Genomic DNA, 22,888 nt, shown 5'->3' with positions numbered 1-22,888 from the left:
TAGCAGGAGCAGTTAGTGGTTCTAGAAGGTTCCCCCAAGAATCCCATCCCCCGGAACACACTGCAGAGACCCTGCCTTCATGGGACAGTGACTTGAAGATATCACTCCTATCATCAAGTTATAACACATGAATAAACAATTATCTCATCAGCTGACTGAGTTGAGCAAAGCGGGTGCTCTAATCAGGCAGGCCCTCTGAAAGACAGTCTAGAGTTTAGAGCGGGACTTTTGCTGGTCTTGAGAAAGATGCTACATGGCTGAGAGGCGTCTATGCCTCCAGGAGCTGAGAGCGGCTCCCAGGTCCTGAGAATCACAGTCTAATAACCCAAGGAAATGCAGCCTGCCAGCTTCCAGGTAGGCTCGGGAAAAGATCCAAGCTCCAGAAGGGCCTGGCCTGGCCACTATTGAGTATAGCCAGTGATGTTCCAGGCAGGGACCCGGCAAGGCAGGGTCCACCCTCCTGACTCCAGCGGCTGAGAGCACAGGTGGCTACTGTTCTAAGCCTTGAGTCTCTGGGTATTTGCCACATACCAGGAGGAAACTCCTGCCCTCCCAGCGCCTGCTCTGGATCGGGGAGTGGGGGGAGTCAAGCACCTCATCTTCAGGCCGACTCCTGGGTACCAGTCTGTTATCCAATCCCCTGTCTATCTTGGCTTAGCTCCTCCCTCCCTGGCCTTGTGTACCTGCCATCTGACCCTCAGGTCTGAGTTCCCACCGAGTGTTACTTTGAGGCTAGTGGAGCTTAACGACTAAAAACCAGCACTGCTGCCTGGAGGGCCTGGACTAAAGGAATCCCCTCTGATGAAGCCAGTTACGGAACCAAGTCAGCATGAGGATGCAGCAAGCCAAGCCCCACCATAGCTCCACCACGCCACCTGTCACTGCACCCTTGGAGTGAGGGTTTCAGATCCCAGCAGGCTCATCTCATGAAGAACCTGCAACTGCGTTCCCACGTGACTTGTGATGAAGTTGTGGTAACACAGGAAGCAGCGGCCGTCAGCTCACATCCTGGATCATGCCATACTAATGATCAACAGAGGTGGTAATGAACCAACACCCACACCAGCGTACAACCCACACACAGTCTGGGCCTGGTGTTGCAAACACAGCCTGTGCCGTCAGCAGCAGGTCTAGTCATAGAGAGGACTGGGCGAGGTGGCGCATGCTTGTAAGTCCAGCTATTTGAGAGACAGAGCAGCAGGATAGAGGCCCGAGACTAACCTGAGTAAAAGTAGGAGACATCTGAAAAACAGACCAAAAGCTGGGTGCCAGTGGAGTCAGCTCAAGTATTTAACTCTGGAGGCTAAGAGCTGAGGACTGTGGTTCACAATCGGCCTAAGGAAGATAAATCCTAGACTCTATCTCCAATTAACCATCAAGAAACCACCATTGGTGGCCACTGGGATCGCAGGCAGAAGGTACACACAGCTAGAAGGCCCAGTGGTCACAGGTTAGGATGCAGAAGCCCCCTCACACACCCTGCCCACCACCCGAGCCCTCTTACATCCTGCCCTCAGGCCTGAGGCAAACTGTACAAGGGTCCCTAATAGCCCACAGGATCCTCTGTGGTACTACTTAGACCCCCGTCATGCTGAGCACAGTCACGTGAGCAGAGGCAGGGACGACTGGGGAGGGGACATCCTTGCAGGATCTCTCAAAATCCTAGGCTACCCTCCAGGGACCTGGCTCTGCAAGCATTTCCTGGAACTCCCCTCCCCCTGCAATTACATTGTAGTGATGCCAAAGCTGCAGGGTTCTACAGAGAAGCTGGAGGGGTTTGTGGTTGTAGCCCTCAGCCAAGCCCTAAGGAATGGGATTGAGATGGTCGTCATTCTCTCCACCAGGCTGAGGAAGCCCTGAGGCCTGGAAAGTCAGCTCAGAAGGATGATGAGGCCCCAGGCAGACTTACTGAACAGTCTGAATATGTTCCCTGGGGGGGGGACGCTGAGAGGGCAGTAGAAGAGGACTGAGGACCAGGCTTGGACCAGCAGCTGAGCTGCGGCCTGGTCTATTTCCTCAAAAGGAAGCAAATGGGATGACGCCCAGGCAGCTGCTCAGAGAAGCAACATTAGGGCAGTAATGTACCCTTCAGATACAAGGAACTTTTCGCACTAATGACGTGTGATCACTTCAGCCTCCAGCTCTGGGAATTAAACAGATCTGAAAAAAAGTCAGTGGTAGTGTTGCCAGGGCCCGTGCTATGCTAACTGTAATGTAAAATCTTATTGGAAAAGCTTTAAGGCTGTATTTAAAATGCACTATGTGGTTGGGACACTGGCCTAGCAGGCACAAAGTTCTGGGCTTCTTATTTGCCATACTACAAGAAAATGCACAAACGTAAGTGGACCTGGAAGACTGTGCGGTTGGTGCCTGAAGGGGTAAGAGAGAACTGGCTTCATTCAAGACAGGAAGAGCCCAGTCCCAGTTCAATTTCTCTCTGAAAGAGGAATTAAAGTACTTGGAAATAAAACTTGGAAATCTCAGCCTGGCGCCTAGCACTCTCGTAGGCCCTTTCGGTAGCTTCCAGCCTGGGGTGGATGGAGGCTGGGGGTGACACAGAATCCCTTTCCTGAGTTGCCTTGGCTACAGGAAGTGGCGGTAGACACCACCTTTGTTTCCAGGGAACCCCCACCCTCGTTAGTGCAGACTCTAAAAACAGCCTGCTGTCCAATGCAGCCATGTGGGATGGGGCCCAACAGAGAGGGTGCAGTCCACGGCTGCTGCAGCCATGGTCGGGGCTGGGTCTCTGGGCTCACTGCCAGCTGTCCCTCATTGCAGTCTCAACAGAAACGCTCATCTGTCCAGAACCCCGGTGCAGCCATTTCCAACCAAACAACTCCCCAGCAACAAGGAATCCAACTTTTTTTTTTTTTTTTGCCAGTCTTGGGGCTTGAACTCAGGGCTTGAGCACTGTCCTTGAGCTTTCTCAAGGCTAGAGCTCTACCACTTGAGCCACAACACCATTTCTGGCTTCTTCTGGGTATGTGGTACCGAGGAATCGAACCCAGGTCTTCCTGCATGCTAGGCAAGCATTCTACCAGTAGGCCACACTGCCAGCCCAATGAACCCCACTGTTATGACTGTGGTTGTGAGGGTACTGGGTGTGGCTGCAGTCTGTGGTGTGCTCGTTCTCAGAGGGCAGTGGACGCAGCGGGGGCTGGTGGGACTTGGGGAAGGGAGGGCTCTCCAGTCCTAGAAGAGCTTTCCCACTGGCTACTCAGGCAGGCAGGGAACTGAGGCATGATTTTTCTATCTACACAATAATTCTGCACGGGAGTTCCCCAGCTCAAATGTCCACTACCACCCTCTGGAGCCATTCAAGGGAGGATACCCCTCACTCTGTGAGCCCACCCCATCCTGTTGCTTTTTTGTTCTTCAGAAGGAATCCCATGCTAGCTTTGTGCTAGCCTTGGGCTCTAATCCTCCTACCTCCCTGCCCAAGTTGCTGAGGGCACAGGCGTGTGCCACCAGACCCACCCTAAAATTAAAAAACCTATATTGATTTGGAATTATATGTGCTGGTTAATTGGGACACCTGTGAATGTGTTTAGCTATATAGAAGTTAAGCAACGAGCCTGGCACACATATAAAGAACCAGCGTGGTGGCTCCTGCCTATAATTCTAGCTCTGTGCGAGGCTCGTGGTTCCTGGACAGTCTGGGTAGGAGGTTCATGACCGAACACCTGTTACTCATGCTTCCTCACTACTGAGGAGGCTGAGATCTGAGAGATCATAGTTCAAGGCCATCCTGGGCAGAAAAGTTCACTAGAATCCATCTCCAAACAACTAGGAAAAAAGGAGAACTGGACATGTGGTTCAAATGCTACAGCCCCAGTCCAGCAAGCCCGAGGGCCTCATTACCATCAACAAGAATAAGAAAAGTCCCTAAGAACTGACATGGCATGTCAGCCAATAAAAGGTGGGCATGGTGGCATGTATGAGTCACCCCAGTACATAGGAAGAGTAAATAGGAAGGCTGTGGTCCAGGGTGGCACAAAATGGAGACCTTATTCTAAAATAAGGAGTAAAAAGATATTTTTGGACATGGATCAAGTGGTAGACTACCTGAGTTCAAACCTTAATACTGAAGAGAGGGAGAGAGGAAGAAAGGAGGAAGGAAGGAAAGAGAAGGGGAAGGGAAAAGGGGGAAAGGAGAAGGGAAAAGGGGGAAAGGAAGGGAAGAAGGAAAGGAGGAAGGAAGGGAGGAAGGAAGGAAGGGAGGGAAAAAAAGGGAGGGAGGGAAAGGGGAGGGAATGAGAGGAAGAGAGGGGAGGGGATGGAAGGGAAGGAAGGAAGGGAGGAGGGAGGGAGGGAGGGAGGGAGAGAGGGAGGGGAAGGGAGGGAGGGAGGGGAAGGGAGAAGAGGGGAGGGGATGGAAGGGGAGGAAGGAAGGAAGATGCATTTGGTCTGCCAAGGCTGAGGGCCCCAGCGTTAAGGCTGCTGTGCTGGGCAGAGTGCTACAGCTCGAGGCCACACTTGCTGAGTCAGCCCTAACAGGGCCCAGAGCTCAGGCTGCCTGCTCAGCCACACAGCAAACGGGCCTGCTTTTATAGTGTGCTCAAAGACACTTGAAGATCTGGAGCTCAGAAACCGAGACCCCTACTTAGAACACTGATTCCATCAGAATTAACCTAGATCCGTTGTTACCGACCCTAAAATGATCCCGAGCGTGCCTGCTCGGGATAGGGCCACTGTCTTGGGAAGCAGTGGTCTCACAAGGCTGCTCCTGGCTCAGCCCGTGGCCCTGTGAGCTGTACCCGCTGCTCTGTACGTGTGAGAACAAGCAAAGCTGAAGAAGTGCCAGGCCTGCCGGCCTCTCTAGGCTGCCGGCCGCCTTCTTGGTAGGGACTGAGGCTCCCACGGGGGAGAGTGACCAGAAGACACTGGATAACTGGAGACACCGCTGCCATGTGGGCTGTTTGCTCAGTAGTCAGGGGAACTTGGAGAAGTTACTTCATTTCTGAACAGCACCCCCATTAAAGAAGGGGAGGTGAGGCAACATCATATTTCTTCAGCTCCCTCCCCCTCATCTATAGGCTATCTAAGAACTTCTCTATTCTCTGAAATTCTGGGTCTTCAGGCCAGAGGTCCATAGCATCATTTCCCTGCTTTGCCCCTAGAAATCACATGATTTTTTTTTCCCCAGTCCTGGGCTTGAGCTCAGGGCCTGAGCACTGTCCTTGGATTTTTCCCAAGGTTAGAGCTCTACCACTTGAGCCTCAGCACCACTTCTGGCTTTTTCTAAGTATGTGGTACTAAGGAATCAAACCCGGGTCTTGGTACATGCTAGGCAAGCACTCCACCACTAGGCCAAAGTCCCAGCCGAAATCACATGATTTTTGCTCTTCAGAACAAACTTTTTGAACATGCCTCACCGCCTGAAATAGTGAATGCACGAGTCAGGAATGAAGCAGTAAAGACTTTACAACACAGCCATGGGCCTTGGAGGCCCTTCCACCTTCCCCCACCATCCTGCACCACCGTGGGGTAAAAGGCTGCACAACACTTCCATGCCAATCAACTTCTGCTCTGGCGGCTAATGATCTTTCTAAATGAATGGATCTTCTAAGTGGCACACACAGCAGGCAGCACACGGCCATGGTGGACTGGCAAGTGGGACCATGCCTCCACGGCATCACCTAGCCTCCCTTCCTCTCTGCCGCGATGCAGCCATGCTCCTTTGCCCGTCGGGGGCTCAGAAGATCGGTGGATAATATTCCCGCCAGCCAGCCAAGCCAGCCAACGCGGGGTGTGGGTAGCAAGGTGAAAAGTCATGCTTCTACCAGAGCTAATGCAGAGGAACTGGAGGAAGGCTTTACTGCTACCATCCTATTGGGTGGTGGGAGGGAGATGGATGACACAGGCCACAGCAAAAGACTTAGATCACAGCCATGTCCAAACGCCTGCTGATAGAATAATTACAATGTCAATAGAAAGGGAAACAAGAGCAAACCTGAGGTGTCTGCAAGTCTTTCCTGTCATGTGGAGTGAAAAAAGCTCATTCGATTTTCTCTGGCCTGAGCACTGACAGGCGCAGAGGCATCTGAGGAAGTGAAGCCCTCGCCGGTGTGCTCAGCGGCAGGGACCTGTGTCCTAAGAGCCCGAAGAAACTCTTCTACATCTGCGGGGCCTCCTGCCAGTGAGTGGCAGAAAGGGAAAGCCAAGTGAAAGCCAAGCAGGAGGAGTGCTGAGGCTGCCACCGCGCAGAGTGACCAGAAGGAGATGGAGTCCTCGGCCCACCTGAACTCCCTCCTCACCCTTCTTCGTTGAGGAAAATTACACCTCCCTGGCCAAGCCACAGATAAAAGACCAGAGGGACCAGAAGCCATATCACTTTGAAAATCTCCATTACACTACCAAGTATAAGCTAAAAGTAAATCCTCCATGTAGTTAATATAGGACTAATTATGTTTCTACTACAAAGTAGCTGTACTTCAAGAGTGGAGTGAAAACCTACCTGGTTTTAAAACTATCAGGTTACACCAGGAAGAATCTCCTGGAAAAACTGGCTCTCTCTTATGTGAGAAGCAACTTTTGTGATGCTGGCTGCATCTTCACTGTTATTTATTTGGTTTACTGTTCTAGAATTTGGCTGTATACAATCCTGAGTAGCTAGGATTACAAGTGTGAGCCACCGCGCCTGGCTAGGAGAAAATTAATTTTATCTTTTTATTTGGAATAATGAAAGTTCTAGTAAAGTTAATCCATTTAAAGGAAATGAGTTTCTTCATTTAAAAACTAAACTAAAATGTGGGTGGTCTCCAGAAAAGACAGTAAGGTAATAAAAATTCCTCCCCTCTAAGTCCCTTGAGTGTAACCTTCAGGAGAGCTGCAGGCTTCCTGATGGGAGATGGGTCAGCAATCTGATCTGCACATTATAGCCACTGGCACCCAAGGTTAATCTAAACGGGAGCAGGTATTTTGAAAACGCTGCACGTGAGTAATGGGTCATGGACAATTCCTGTTCTGAGTCACACAGCCTGATTTTTTCAGGGACAAGACGCTGCTCCAGGAGCACTGCCTTTTGAGGAGCAGAGCCACTGGACGGTTCCACACCTCTCAGCTCAGCTGTGACTGGCGGGGACCTGGCTCTAATCAGGTAACACACCAATCATCTGCGTGCAACACTGCCAGGCAACTATAAATAGCTCAGTTTCCTGTGCTCCGTGGACGTGCCGTTGAGACTGCAGGGGTGTTCTGCACAGTGCTAAGAAGGCTTCCTCTATGATGCTGGTTCTGGCTGAACAGAAACTAACTCTTAAAGAAAAAGGGAAATTCATCTCCATCTTGGCCTCAGCACCAAGTGCTGTGCCAGTACTGGAGCTTGAACTCATATATCCGGGTGCTGGCCTTTAGCTTTCTTTGCTCAAGGCTCTACCACTTGAGCTGTAGCTCCACTTTCTGCTTTTGGGAAATTAATTGAAAAGTCTCATGGACTTTCCTGCCTGGTTTTGAACTGTGGTCTTCTAATCTCAGTCCCCTGAACCACCAGTACCCAGTCTGATATTCTTAATTATAATAGTAGAAAGTCAGGTCACTATTTTCGTATCTTCATGGGGAGGACATATTTTAAATAAGCCACAGCATTTCAGACTACTTACTGCTGAGGGCAACCATCTCCTTCCTCCTCCTCCTCCTCCTCCTCCTCCTCCTCTTGGAAGTCACATCCTTTATCTATCAATCAACACTCCCAGTCCTCAGCTGGGAAAGGGGCTCAGGCTCCCTCACGGAAGCTCTCAGTCCAGGGCAGGACCCAGCACTCTGCATGTGGAAAGACACCAGAGATGACACAACCTGTTCACACACAGGGTGGTACCGGAAGTGAAGAAAATGGAGTCTGGCACTGCTGTATCGTCCTCTGCCTCAGCTCCTGGGCAGGCCAGGGCCAGCAGGGACTTGCAAAAACAGCCAGACACCTGCTCCAACCTGTGTGTGCGGTGTATATATGTAGTATGGTGTGGTGTGTGTGGGAGGGTATGGTGTATATGTGGTTTGGTGTGGAGTAAGTATCTGTGTGTGTGTGTTTAAATCTAAGTTTAATGCAGACTTTACTTGGTAGCAAGCCCTGCCCCATGAGAGGCTATTTTTAGTCTTTATCCCTATTACTTCAAATATGCATACATTTCTCAGTCCTGAATTTGGCTAAGTGCTGCTACTCTGGCCAGTTCTAGGCTATGTGATGTGTGCTTCTTCTTACCGCCCCCCTCCCCCCCCATGGGTGTGGGTGTGCGCGCGTGTTCTCTGGCCTGAAATTAGGGCCTGGGTTCTATTTTCTCCAGTTTGGCACTCAACTGGTCGAGGCCACTGCTCTACTCTCAGGCTTTTGGGTGGTTAACTGGAGATAAGACTTTCACAGACTTTCCTGCCCCAACTGGCTTTCAACTTCAATCCTCAGATTTCAGCCTCCTGAGTAGCTAGTGTGAGCCACAGACAAAACACCTGGCTTCCTCTTACCTTTTTAAGTCTGAAAATGGTGAATTGTATAACATAATTGGTTCCAGATTTCCAGGAAGAAACTGTGACCTGTAGGTCCTTTAATATGTATATATATATATATATATATATATATATATATATATATATATATATAGCAGTAGTAGCAATCGCTGTATGAGAGAGGCAGGCAGAACACAGTGTTCATGATGCTGTGTAGTGTTTGGAGGGAAGTCTGGGGTGGTGACTGGTCTGTGACAGTGGAGGAGTCTCGCTGCCTCCCTGGACCATGGTTAGGTGTGCAGCTGGGACAAGCAGTGAACATTTCAGTCAGCTTGTGCCACTTGGGTTCTGCATTATGGAGGCCTCCAGCAGAGCAGAGGGGAGGCGCTAGAGCTTCACTCACTTAGTAAACTTGGGAGCTTTATGTGGTGGTGTTTACCTGTAATCCCAGCACTGAGTATATGCTGAGACAGGACGAGGATGGCGAGTTCAAAGCCAGTCTGAGCTACATACTGAGACAACATCTCAAAAACCAAAGAAACAAGCATGCAAACTAAAGCAAAGGCCAGGGCTATAGCACCAACAACAGACAAGATGCTTGGTTTCATCTCTGGGATCACACGCGCACTGGGCAAGCCTCAGCGATGCAAGCTTTTGGCTTTTCTCTTTCCTCCTGGCGACATCTAACCCGGGTCTCCCTAGAAGTCTTCAAGTGATCATAAGGAGCCGGCAGCCAGGGTTATTTCCACACTCCCTCTGAGAGCCCTGGCTTGGACAACTTCCTCACATCCTCGTCTCACTCGTGTGTCCTCCTCCCTTTGCCAGGGACTCCAACAGTCCACTCTTGGACACTCCTTCTCAGGGCTAGAGTCCCGCTCTTGCCTTCTACGGTGCGTCTGGCCACTGCTCTGGGCACCAGCATCTCAGCAAAGTTCTGGCTTTCCTTCTTTCAAGACCTTTTCTGGGTGAGGATCCCAGCATTTCACTGCCAAGTCCCTGGACCCTAGGAACCAATGAAGTTCCAGGGTAGGAAGCAATCCTAAGATTTGGCTGCATGCTGGGGGTCATAGAATCAGAATATTAAAATGAAATTTTACCCTCCCCAAAGACCCCCAGACAAAAAGTTTGAAATATTGCCTGTAGTTCTCTGCAAGAAACTTACAAGTCTGCCAGCCTCAAGACCTGCTTGCGCATGTTGGTTTCTCCCACATTTCCTAAGTAACCTCCCCCAGGGGGGAGCAGTCCTGTCATCTTGACTTTTCACACACACCAGCACTAATTTCTACCTAGTGAACACTTTCATCAGAGTCCCACCAAAACCTTTGCAGCAGAACCCAGGGCTTCTCTGTAGCGTCACGTTTACAGAGCATTTCCTTTCTAAGCGGTTCTTGCTTTCATACATCTCCATTCTCAAACAAGCCAGCAGGAGCCTGGACTGGGAGGGGCGGCTGGGCCTGTCATCTCGTACTCCGGAAGCCGAGGTTAGGAGAGCAGAGGTCAGGGGCGGCCTGGCCTCACACTCGGACCCCGCCTCCCCCTTCCCAGGCCCCAGCAGATTTGGGCTCTGGGCGTCTGATGGGTGGAGGTGGTCCCCGGGGTCAAGAGCCACTCCAGCCACGGAGGTGCCAGCTGCCAAGCGCCATGGTCCTCTAATACCTCAAAGTCCACACCACGTGCAGACCTCCGACCTCGGCTGGGCCCCGGCCAGAGCCCATCACCAGCGACAGGCCGACACAGAGACGGAGGACGGAGACGGGGAGCCACGGGGAGCCGCGGGGGAGCCGCGCAGGGCGGGGCGCGGGGCCCGGCGGCCGCCGGGGCTCGGAGGGCGGGCCGCTCCTTACCAGTCTCTGGGCTTCGGGACTCAGGCAGTCTATTTCCTCCTTCTGCGCGCCCGCGGGGCTGGTCATGGTGCCACGGCGCGGGCCGGCTTCCCACCGGGAGAACGCTCCACAGGCCGCCCCGGGCTTCCGTCGGTGCGGAGCGGGAAGCTCGCTGCGGGGCCAGGCGCACGCCAAGCGCGGAGTCAGACCTCGGCGACCCACTGGGCTCGAGGTTCCCGGGCTGGGGCGCGGCCCGCAGGGCGGGGCGCAGGTGGCCGCGGGCCCCGGGGCGGGGAGGGGACCGGGAAACGGGGCCTACGACGGCCTCCGCCCCGCCCCGGCGGCCCCGCCCCGCCCCTCGGGCGCCGAGCTCGCAAGGCCACGCCCACCAGGGAGGTTCCGCGCAGGCCCCGCCCTATAGGCCCCGCCCCCGGGCGCCGAGCTCGCAAGGCCACGCCCACCAGGGAGGGTCCGCGCAGGCCCCGCCCCCCGTCCCTCCCCGCCTTGCCCGAGCACTGGTCGGCGCTTCGCCCCTCGGCCACGAGGAGCCTGCCGCGCGGAGGAGCCGCCTCCAACGACGAGAGCGCCCCACGCGGTCCCCCTGGGAGTTCCCCAGTCACCAACCACGCCCTCTGGCCCCTACCGGAAAGGCGGTGGAGGGGAAGGGACGGCCCGCCGGGCCCGCCAGCCCCGCCTGCGGCCCCGCCCTGGCTGCTCGCCAACCCCGGCTGGCTGAGTCAGCGTGGAGAGCGCGCCGAGGGTCCGGAAGGGCGTGGGAAGGGGAACCGCGCCGGGCTCGGCGGGAGGGCGGGGGCCCGCGGGCGGAGCCGGAGGGGCGGAGTCGAGGGCGGGGCTCCAGGCACGGCCGCGTGTGGGCGTGGCCGGTGGGCGTGGCCGGTGGGCGGGGCCGCGCGGATCCCGGGACCTCGGAGCCGCCGCCCGAGCTGCACCTGGCGGCGTGGATGCCCAGCCCGCGCGCGGGCCTCCTGGACGGCGGGGCGGAGCCGACGGCCCGCACCGGGGCCCGGCCGCTGTGGCCGCGGGAGCGCGACTGTCAGCGTGAAAATCCGGCAGCAAAGTAAGGAGCCGGTCGGACCTGGCCGGTGAGGGGCCGGAAGCCGGGGGAGGGGAGCGGCCGTGTGGGCCCCGGGCCCCGCCGCAGCCGCCCGGCTCCACTGACTTCACACAGAGGGGCTCCAGAGGCTCCCGGAGGCCACACACTCATTCCCGCGTTTTCAGCTCTCCCCGGTACCTGCCCCGGGCCCTCCCGCCCTCCTGCCGGGGCTCGGAAGGAGCCGGTGGGGGGGAGGCAGGCAGGGAGAGGAAGGCTGGAGAGCGAGAGACACCGCAGCGGAGAAAGCCAAGGGCTTCGGATGGGGACCAGCTGACAGAAATCGGGAACTCTTTTCCTCACTTAACAGAACCCGGAGCTTGAGCTCAGGACCTCCAGTCCTTTTTGCAGCTCAGGGCTAGTGCTCTACCATTCTGGCTTTTTTACTAGGCAGTTGGGGGTAAGTGTCTCTGGGATGTGTCTTCAGGATCCTCCCATCTCAGCTTCCTAGGTAGCTAGGATTAGAGGCCTGCGCCATGGGCACCCAGCTGGCCTAACTGTTCTTGCTTATAACCATGCTGTTTTTACTTTCCCCATTCCCCCACTCCAAGGGTTAGTGTTTTACCACTTTAAGCTATAGCTCTTTGGTAGTCTATTGGAGATAAGACCTGGGCTGGCCTTGTGCTGTGATCCTCAGATCTCAGATCGCCTCCTGAGTACAGTGAGCCACCTGTGCCTGGCTCATTTCTCCCATATTTTTATTAAGTTGCAAAGTGGTATTTCCATACATGCCAGATAGGCAGCTTTAGAAGCTATGACCCCCATCTCCTGCAGCAGAGCCCATGCTGGCTTTGTTGCTCTGCCTGTCTCTTTAGGAGATGCTGGAAGACACTTGTTACTGGTGCTAGGAATACTTTCCCAGCCAACTGCCAGCCTTGGATTCCTGAAAGCAGCATTTAAACAGGGGCCAGGCCTTAGGCATGCAGGGGCTCCAGCCCCTGGCTCATGCTCACCCTTGCTTTATGGGATGTTGAAGGAGCTGCAGCCCGTGTCAAGTCTCCCCCACAACACATGCTGATGGGCTGCACCCCGAAAGCTGAGAACCAGGGGCACTGCGCATGGACGCTGCTGAGCGTGAGGCTGGTGTCCATGAAAGAACGGTGAAAATCCCACCTTGGTGGCCGGGCAGGGTGACATAAGACACTTTTCCTTGACAGAGACAATGCTAAACCTCCTGACAGCTTAAGAAAAAAAAAAATCACACCAAAAGTCCCTGGTTTCAACCGTGGGTAGATTAGCAGAAGAAGCCGAGGATGCCTTTGAAAGCCTGAGTGACACTGAAAGGGACCTGTCACCACAAGGCCTGGGGACTTTGTATAATGAAGAGCTGTGAAGCCAGTGCACAGAAATGCCCAGGGCCTTATCATCTTTGTCCCATCTTAATAGCTAAGTCTCAACTGTCTGAAAACTCAAAGCTAGCTCTCAGACGCACAGGCATATACTTTGTCAGTTTTATCCTCCCTGTCCCCTTGTCTGTCTATGTGTCTGTGTACTGGGGATCAAACCCAAGATGTCGCCCTGGCTAGGCAAGCACTTTGCCACTGAGTTACATTTCTGACCAGGAATTTAATTTTAAAGGTACTCCTGAGAAAGGAACAAGCAGTAATCAAAGCAGCCTGCCGTTTGTTTGAGGAACATAAGAATCACTGCTAACAGCCAATTTGGGGCCACACCCAGACTTGGTTTACTCTGTCTCCTTGGTGTTTGTTGCTAGTTTGAGGTGCTTTGCCTTCCGATGTGGTTTGGTTCTGAGTGTAAGGGCTGGAGGCAGATACCCTAAGTTGACCACAAGACCAGACAGGAGGCAGAACAGCAGTCTGCCTGCCATTAGTCAGGTAACTAACATGGAATCATTTCTCTAAATCACAGCCCTAACTTCTCTGAACTTGAGTCACCAGCCCTGTCCATTATACAGAACAAAGCTCTCTTAATGACTTCTATACACAGCATTCTGGCACTTGCAGTGTTTTGTTTGGATCCTTCTGGTAGTTACCTAAAACACAACATAGGATAAATGCTGTACTAAAGATGATCCCAGGATTTGTACAGCGCTTTCAGCACTCTGCTCTCTCTCAACCTCTCTGTCTCTGTCTCTCTGTCTCTCTCTGTCTCTCTGTCTCTCTCTCTCTCTCTCTCTCTCTCTCTGTCTCTCTCTCTCTCTCTCTCTCACACACACACACACAAACACACACAGAGGCTCACAAGGTGATGTTTAGGTGGTCCATACATGTATTTTGGAGGAGGAAATCCAGGTTTTCAATGCAGAGTCCCCACAAGTCCCTGAGCATGTTGCGACAGAAAGCCCACAGCCTGACACGGGCACACAGGACAGCTCGGGGTCCCTGGTGCCAGCCGGGGTTCTGTCAATGCCATTGGCTACTCCCTAAGCTTAGCCTGCACCAGTAACCTTGCCTGCCACCACAGGACCATTGGCTGTGCATGCCTCCACCCAGGTCGAGGCCAGGAGCCAGATCTCCCAGGAACACTCAGGCTTTAATAGAACCATGCCTGCTTCCAACAAAGAACACATGTCCAGCAGGCAGCTCTCCTAGCTCAGGCCCAAAGTTAGGCTCAGCTGGTGGACCAGGGGCCCAGTATCTCTGGTGGACAGAAGCAGGCAGAGCTAGAGTGCCAGAAAGCAGCTTAGAGCTAATCCACTCCTGTGCTCGGCCTCCCATTGTAGCACCCCCATTCCCTTGGCCGCTGGACTTTGACCCAGCCCCTAACTTGATTTCCCCTGCTCCCTTGGTTCCCTGGGCTCTTCTGATGGGGGCAGGGGAGCATGTCTTCACTGCTTAGAACAAGGTGACTTCGTCCATGATGGGTGGATGGCCAGACAGATGGATTCTCCTATACAGTGGAAGGCTTTGAGAAATTGTCCTGAACTCCCATTGATCTCTTCAGTATTTTTGTGGTTTTGCAGCATTGGGGAATAGAAACTTAAAATGATGGTCTTGGGGGGGCAAAGGAGGGTTCAGAAGGGGAGGGAGGACAAATGCAATCATGCCATTTAGTATATATCATGTGGAAAATGAACTTGTGGACAGGGATGTGGGGGGAAATTTGGAGGAAAGCAAAGGGGGGGTGACTCTGTCCAAAAAGAAATGTACTCAATAACCAACTTATGAAATGGTAACCCCCATACAATCCCTTAATAATAACAATGAAATTATATTTTTTAAATGGTGGGTCTTAGCTAGGTACTGGGTGCTGGTGGCGTACACCTGTAATCCTAGCTAGCCAGGAGGCTGAGGTCGAGGATCAAACTCTTATCTCTACTTAGCCACCCCCAAAAGCTGGAAGAGGTGCTGTGGCTCAAGGGGCAGAGTGCTAGCCTTGAGTAGAAAAGCTCAAGGACAGTGCCCAGGCCTTGAGTTTAAGGCCGAGGATAGGCAAACAGAAAAGATGGGTCTTGGGGGACACTGTAAGCTCACATCTGTCGTCCTCGCTGTTAGAGACTAAGTGCTGAAGTTAGAAGCCACCTGGGCAGCAAAGTCTGTGAGACTCCTATCTCCAAGTAACTAGCAAAGTGCCAGAAGTGGGGACAGGGTAGCTCAAGCAGCAGAGCACTATCCTTGAGTAAAAAAAGCCAAGGAAAAGCTTGATACCCATTACGGGCACATAAATGAATAATAAGATAGGCATATATAAAATTTTGGTAAATACATATGTGTGTGTGTGTGTATATATATATATATATATAAAATGTTTAACTATAGGCATATATAAAATTTTGGTAAATACATATGTGTGTGTGTATATATATATATATATACATATATATATATATATATAAAATGTTTAACTATCTGGCATCCAGCAATTTGCCCTACCTTACCACTTTTTTTTTCTTGAATTCCTTTGGGTTTTCTTCTCTTTTTTTTTTTTTTGTGGGTCATAGGGCTTGAACTCGACCTAGGCACTGTCCCTGAGCTCTTCAGACCAAGGCTACTGCCCTACCCTTGAGCCAAGCCCCACTTCCTGTTTTCTAGAGGTTAATTGGAGATAAGAGTCTCAGGTCCTTTTGTGCCCAGGCTGGCTTTGAACCTTGATCTTCAGATCTCAGCCTCTTGAGTAGCTAGAATTACAGGCGTGAGCTACTGCACCCAGCTCCTTTGGGTTTTCTTTTCTTTTCTTTTTTTGCTAGTCACGGGGCTTGAACTCAGGACCTGAGCACTGTCCTTGGACTTTTCTCAAGGCTAGCACTCTGCCATTTGAGCCACAGCACCACTTTTAGCTTTTTCCATGTATGTAGTAATGAGGAATCAAATCTGGGTCTTTGTCATGCTAGGCAAGCACTCTTACCACTAGGCCAAACTCCCGGCCCCTCCTTTGGGTTTTCTAAGGAAGCTGATAGCTTGCTTTAGTTGAAGTCTTTGCAGAAGGCAAGAGGCAGGAGGGCCCAGGCATCTTAGTGTGGGAGTGAAGAGCAGTCTGTACAGAATGCTGACAATACAGGTGATGATGAAAGGTAGTTGCAGGGATAAAAATGGAAAAGAAGCCAAAGGAAGGGAATAAGGAGCTAGCCAAGACAGAGAAGGCTTAGAGAAACAGAAAATAGAGTGTCTCCTAGAAAACAGAGGGCTAAGAGAACAAGGTTGAGTGGAATTCGCAAGTGGAAAACAATGATTATTGCATTCTAATGTTGAAAGTCTGACACTGACCCTGGGAGGAAGGCAGGAGCAAAGATAGGATGTTCATATGTCCATTGCTTTTGTAGTACTTGGTGTGTGTGTGTGTGTGTGTGTGCGCGCGCGCGAGTGCGCGCGCGCGTATGCTAGTCCTGAGGCTTGAGTTAGGTGATGTCCCTGAGCTTTTTGCTCAAGGATAGCACTCTACCATTTGAGCCACAGCTCCACATCTAGCTTTTTGGTGATTCACTGAAGATAAGAGTCTCACAAACTTTTGTAAGTAGGCTAGCTTTGAACCTCAATCCCCATATATTGGCCTCCTGAATTGCTAAGATTACAGATATGAGTCACTGGAGCCAGTCTGTCCATTGATTTTTAAGAATGGAAGAGTCCTACATCAACCTGAAGGTAGAATAAGGAAAGATAGAGATAGGGATTCAGGGAGAGAGGAGAAGGAGAAAGAGAGGGAGAAGGAGGCCTCTGGCATTGGTACAGTGCAGGAATGACCTGTGGGACAGAGCCAGGGTGGCCAAGTAGCAGGAGACGCTGCTCCTGCTACACCGCCAGAGCAGGGTGGAGCAGAGCAGGGACCACGGAGCCAGCTGGGCCCGCTGTGGTCATACACCCTCATTGCTATCTGGACGAAGCCTTTCCTGGAGCTAGCCAGGAAGCCAATCTTGTTGCCAGGGTGAAATCTGATGTACGCTTAACTTCTAATTCACTTCCTTTTGAATGAACTTTATCTTCAAAGTGTCCAGGAATAAGTTCATCGCAAGCATGTGTAACCGTTTGTCCAGTCCATCCTCAGGACTGGTGGTCCTTGCCACCGATACTCTTGGAAATCACATTACAAAGTCTAATATCCCAGTATCTGGCCAGCCTGAGTGATCACAGAAAATTCCCCCACATAGAGTAACCAGAGTGGGCCACAAACACAGCCAAGAATCACTAACAAGGGAAACAGTTCTACTTTTCATAGATAAGATACTGCAAATATCAACTGATTGCCTTCTAAATGTGATGAAAACAGGATGACTGGAATCCATTAGGCATCTCTGTGTCAGAGAGGCAAATTCTGTAAGGCCCTGAAGTCAGCTTGAACACACACACACACACACACACACACACACACACACACACATCATGTATGCTCAGTGTTGTTGTTTAATTGACTAGACAGTGGTGGTAGAGAAATAGGCTGTACTTTCAACAACACTTCCTTGCTAACAAAATATTCCACTGACAAGGAAAAGTCAACTGCTTCACTATAGACTAGAAAACAAATCTACTTCTTCAGTATGGAGTAGAAAGTGATAATTTCAGGAGGACTGAAAGTTACATGGCTTCCAGGTACTAACCCCTCTACCGTTTTGACTCTGTAATCCTGCTTACAAGTCTAAACATCCAGGGAAGATAAGACTATTTCTAGCGATCCAAGCCACGAACTAAATCTGTCCTACTAGCTGAAAGGAAAAATTGAGAAACTAACTAGGCTTCAACTGTGATCGACAAATGTCATTCACGGAAAAGGATAATAGACTTTGCAATCTGATTTCCCAGGGGTCCCAGAGTAAGCCAGGAAGATGTAAGCGAAGGATTCAAAGTAGCTACAGGACGAGCCAGGTATGGGTGCCAGATACCTTGTCTGTTAGATTTCCTGGTGTAAGAATAGACAGAAACAACTGGAAAGGTGAGCTGAGCAACCTTCTAATCTGAGGTACAGAAACACCAAAAAAAAAAAAAAAAAATAGAATTCTTAAAATAGTTCAAGAGACAAAATTCCGTAAAGGAAAACGAACACTGAACCTCACTTCAGCAAATATTAAAACCACATGTCCATACTTGAATTCTCCAGGGCTCCCCTTCAGTGAAAGCCCCGACAACTCCAACAGAAGTCACACCACGAAGTACAGGACAGGGTGAGTTACAAACTCCTGTCTCACCGGTTCCTAGGGACTGCATGTCTTTGGAGAAGACTCCATGTAGAGCACAAAAGCCTCACCTCTGAAAACGAAGATCTTCGGTGAACTTCACGGGGAGTTTAAGGACCAGACAAGAATGGAGTGTGGAGAGGCATGTTTAGCACGAGAGTGGAAATTCTGGAATAACTGGAGATCAAATAGCCACTCCTGACCACGTCACCTTCTGCCCTGCGCCTGGCTTGGGCAGCTGCTTTTGCATAATGGAAGGGTGTGGCCCCTGGGCCCCCGGGAGGCTGTCCAAATGGAGGCTTTCCTCTGACCACCGGCCTTAATGGCACCCTGCCCCCCCACTTGAGCAGTGGCTTTGTGTTGATGTGCTGTTAGATTTGGTGGTGGAGGCCAGTAGGCACGGAGAGGAGTGTTCACAACCTCAGCTGTACTGGCATGTAGGCCAGATAGCCCTGTCCTACAGGAAGCCTGGCCTGTGTCTCACTGGACAGTCGGCACTCAGGCCTCTTGACCCAGCAGATGCCAGCTGTGCACTCCACCCCACGGTAGCAATCAAAGCTGCCCCCAACACTGCCACGTGACCTGCTGGGGAACCCCTGATACAGAAGGATGCATGCCCGGGTCCCCAGTGCCATGCTGTGGGGCATCACGTCTTATCCACCAGTGCAGATGAGCTGTGTCCTCAGAGACACCTGGCAGGACTCCATGGACCTATCAGGTAGAAACTTGGATCCCATGCTAGTTGCCCCGAGCAGCAAGAAAGTCAGCACTCTGGCAATGGGCCCAGAGAGGTCCTGGGGGGAGCTGGAGCTGAGGGTTCAGAAGTCAAGAGGCTTCACCAAGGCCCAGGGTCAGGAAGAAAACATGGGTGTGAGGAGGCAAAAGGACGGGTGTTTCCTTGGCACCCACTGAGGAGAGAAGGCTGGTGAGAGAACACCAAGGCCAGCTACACCTGCAGACCCCAGGGCAGAGTCTGGCAGACACTGGGGTTTGATCCCTGCTCTGCCCTTACTCTTGTGACCCCTTCCAGCTTGCTATGCGAAACAGGGAGGGAGCACTCAGGCAGGACTTCAGAGAGCAAGGCACAAGTCTGGCAATGCAGACCCTGGAACGGCACCAGGGGTCCAGTCCAGTGCCTCTGGGTCCGTGAGCAAGGGTTTAAAGCTTTCCTCAGTATTTGGGACTCTCAGAGAATGTTTTCCTGTCACCTGGAGGCAGCAGCTCTACTTGGAGCCCAGAATTTTGTGTTTTCTTATTGCTGCCCTCAAAGCCAAGTTTCCTTTGCTCTTGGGTTTTGGACAAGGGTGTCCTGAATGACTGTATACTATGTTTGCATATAGACAAAAGCTGGAAGGAAGTGCAGTATAAACAAAAGGCGTCTTTTTGGAAGATCTTTAAATATCCTTAGACTGCTCTTCTTATTACACTTGGGTTAAAGAACTTGAACTTTAACCCCTGAAGCAATACAGGACACCCAAAGGGGTTTAAACAGGGGAGGAAAGGTTTTTCTTTGGGCAAAGAATCTGGAGGCTACAGATAAAAAAGTTGAAAAAAATCACCCTGTTATTCTTCTGCAAAAGTTTCTTGGCTGGGCTTATGTATTCTTCCAGATGAGCTTTCGAGTCTATTTGCTAACCTTTAAATCAACTTTCCCTGTGAAGGGAGATTTTATTTGCACTTCATTATGTTTATAAATCATTCAGGGATGGATTAATGTTGCTTCAACCTTGAGTTTTCTTATTCAGGAGCAAGTATTGCTTGCCTGACTTTTAGTGTAGATTGTTCTCCAGGAAATGATCAGTTTTCTTCCTACAGGCCTCCAAATGCTACTTTTTTTTTTTGCCAGTCTTGGGGGCTTGAACTCAGGGCTTGAGCACAAGGACAGCCCAAGGGCCTGTCCTTGGGCTTTCTAAAGGCTAGCATTCTACTACTTGAGCCACAGTATCACATCTAGCTTTTTCTGTGTATGTGGTACTGAGGAATCATACCCAGGGTTTTGTGCATGCTAGGCAAACACTCTACCACTAGGCCATGCTCCTGGCCCTGCTTTATTCTTATATGTAACTTTGGATGGGATTTTATCTTCTCTGTCATTAAGAAAATCATTATGGTAGAACAATGACATCCTTAAAATTTTTATTCCAACTTATCAAACTCTGAGGTTTAAACTGACTTTTTAGATTTGACATACACAAAATCTCCATGTCCTAAGACGTATCATCTCCCCCTGATAGTAGTTACTGCTGATTGCTGTCTGGCTTCTCCAGCCTGGACACTCTCCATTCACCCTCGACCCAGCTTCCTTCTTCAGGTAGGCCCTCCGCAGCTAGGGATGTGATAAGTCACTGTGGCTTTGTGAGCTAGCGCTTGTCTTGTAATAACTCAGGACAGAATTCAAGGTTGTTAGGCTTTAAATAGCATCTGAAATTGCCTGTCCAGTAGACAGAGAATAGTGTAGTCAGACACCTGAAAGAGAACAATTACCAGTCTCACAACAAGCTGCTCCTGCCATAAAGGCTGGGATTTAATTCTGACCAGTAAATGATCATCAGGCAAAACATGTTGGAGAGGAGTCATACTTAAGCATGTGAAGGATGTCATTATCAGAGTGCAATGTGCTGTGACAGGCACTGGGGGAGGTGGCAGGGATCACATTTTCCATGGCTGACATACCAACTCCTCCCCTACAAGCTCTCTGTGCCTTAGTTTCCTCACCTGGAAAACAGGAGTGATCATGGTACCTCGTTCACAGGGTTTACAAGGAGCCATGGCTTGTTATGAATGAGCATTACTTAGGCATCACTGGCTCATGTCTGTCATTCTGGCTACTTGGGAGGCTGAGATCTAAGGATTGCAGTTTGAAGACAGCCCAGGAAGAAAAGTCTATGAGACTCTTATTCTGATTAACTGGCAAAAGCTGGAAGTGGAGCTGTGGCTCAAGTGGTAGAGTGTCAGCCTTGAGCAACCCCCCTCCCCAAACAAAAAACAAACAACAGTAAAAACCTAAGGGACTGCATCCAGGACCTACGGTCAAGCCCCAGTGCTGGCACACACACGAAGAAAATCATTACTTAATGAAGTACAATGCTAAAAGCAAATGCAACGGGCATCTTTGGTTTATATAATGCCAGCTGTAAAATAGTTCAAGGAACATCTGGTGTAAACCTGACATGGCTGTCACAATTCACAAAGGGGTGTGGGAGTTAACTCTGCCATCTCAGACCAACCCACTGGCCTGCCTGACTTCCTGCCACACTTGAGTGTAGCTCAAACCCCTGGGCCTCACTGGGCTGCTCAGAACCCCTGCCCTGCGTGTCCCCTGGTGCAGGCAGCAACACGAGCTGGTGGAACACTTGGGAACTCAACATTTACTGGCACTCAAAAGTGTGGAGGCGCTGGTGGGATAACCGGTCACTTGGATAGAGTGAGATGTCTGAACTTGGTGACATCATCTTCAGTAAGGTGCTGGTGTCCCCTATTTAAACTCCGTGTTAAAGAAGTGTGTCACTCTGTGTCTGCCAAGGCGGTGACGTGCAGCGCTGCCCCTGGTCTGCCTCGCCTATGTCACAGGTTTACAAAGGGAGCAAACTGTGGCCAAACCACGTGCAAACCATTCTCTTCTAATAGTCTGTGATATGTAAAAATCTATGTCCTCTAGCAGGGTGCTGGCAGCTCGCGCCTGTCATCCTAGCTACTCAGGAGGCTGAGACCTAAGGGTCGTGGTTCAAAGCCAGCTCATGCAGGAAAGTCCCTGAGACTCTTATCTCCAATTAACCACCAAAAAGCAAAAAATGGATCTGCGGTACAATATGGTAGAATGTCAGCCTTAGTAAAAAAGGACACTGCCAGGCTCTGAGTTCAAGCCTCAGAACCTGCCACACGCGCGCGCACACACACACACACACACGCACGCACGCTCACACACACACTGCCAATTCTACCAAACTCCACATGACATCAGCCATACCATGGATTAGGAAATGTGCATGGAAAGAAACAGACGCTTCGACCAGCACACCTCCCAGTTTTAAAGCTGTCTACTTCCCCAGCCCTCCACAGGGGTTTTCAGAGAAAACCAGAAAAATGGTTACCAGAAACCAGAAAGAATGTTGCCAGAAAAATAGTAACAATGAAGACAGGTAAGACGGCACTCTGTGTTGATCTTCATGAACTTCGGGGCTGGGGACTTAATCGCCTAGCATGGGCGAAGCTCTGTGATGAACCCTAGCACGGCACATTTTTATTTTATTTTATTTTATTTTTTGCCAGTCCTGGGCTTGAGCTCAGGGCCTGAGCACTGTCCTTGGACTTTGTCAAGGCTAGAGCTCTACCACTTGAGCCTCAGCACCATTTCCAGCTTTTTGCTATGTATGTGGGGTACTGAGGAATTGAACCCGGGTCTTCGTGCATGCTAGGCAAGCACTCTACCACTAGGCCAAACTCCCGGCCCCATCACGGCACATTTTTAAAAGAGGAAAGAAAGGCAAAACAGGAGTTGTTGATGTTGTTTATATTAAGGATATATGCTTGAGCCATTTTATCATGAAATTATATTGGAAAACCAATATTTATGTCAGTCAAGTGTATAGAGACAGAGAAGAAAGGCGAGTGTCAGGGGCTCAGGAGGGTGGCGAGGGTCAGGTTTCATTTAGTTCAGAGTTGCCCGTTCGGTCATGCACAGTTCTGGAAGGGAGATGGAGGGTGGCGGTGTTTGCCCAGACCACACAAGTTACCTCTGGGTGGGACACCTGGCCATGGACCAGAGGCGAAAGTTTATGTCAAGTAAACAGTAGCACAATAAAAAATAACTGGTGTTCAGCCCTACTTCATGCCCTTCTGTCCAGACATAGAAATGGTGGGGTGTTTTTTTTTTTTTTAGGCTGGGTGCTGGTGGCTCATTCAGTTGGCTAAGGTTTTGTAAAGATTGAAGTCTAAATCCAGCCTGAGCACCAAAGT

General features: G+C 50.9%; 1 protein-coding gene across 19 annotated transcripts in view; it reads right to left on the bottom strand.

Moving 5' to 3' along the window:
- The window catches only part of Lrrfip1 (LRR binding FLII interacting protein 1), a 108,630-nt gene that overhangs the window by 55,165 nt on the left and 30,577 nt on the right, over nt 1-22,888 (bottom strand). Inside the window, exon 1 of one of the 19 annotated variants that reach the window (XM_090355139.1) lies at nt 10,281-10,588. The exons of 17 other annotated variants lie outside the window; for them this stretch is intronic. In XM_090355139.1, coding sequence (XP_090211265.1) covers nt 10,281-10,346 — 66 coding nt within the window. In that variant the 5' untranslated portion in view covers nt 10,347-10,588. Of the gene's footprint in view, nt 1-10,280; nt 10,589-22,888 lie in introns of those variants that run through there. One more of the 19 variants, XM_090355135.1, reaches the window with a different exon arrangement.

The sequence above is a fragment of the Megascapheus bottae genome, chromosome 21 (genome assembly GCF_031878675.1).
Source record: "Megascapheus bottae isolate mThoBot1 chromosome 21, mThoBot2.hap1, whole genome shotgun sequence".
NCBI classification, from domain to species: Eukaryota; Metazoa; Chordata; class Mammalia; order Rodentia; family Geomyidae; genus Megascapheus; species Megascapheus bottae.
This window is presented reverse-complemented; position numbering and strand designations above follow the sequence as displayed.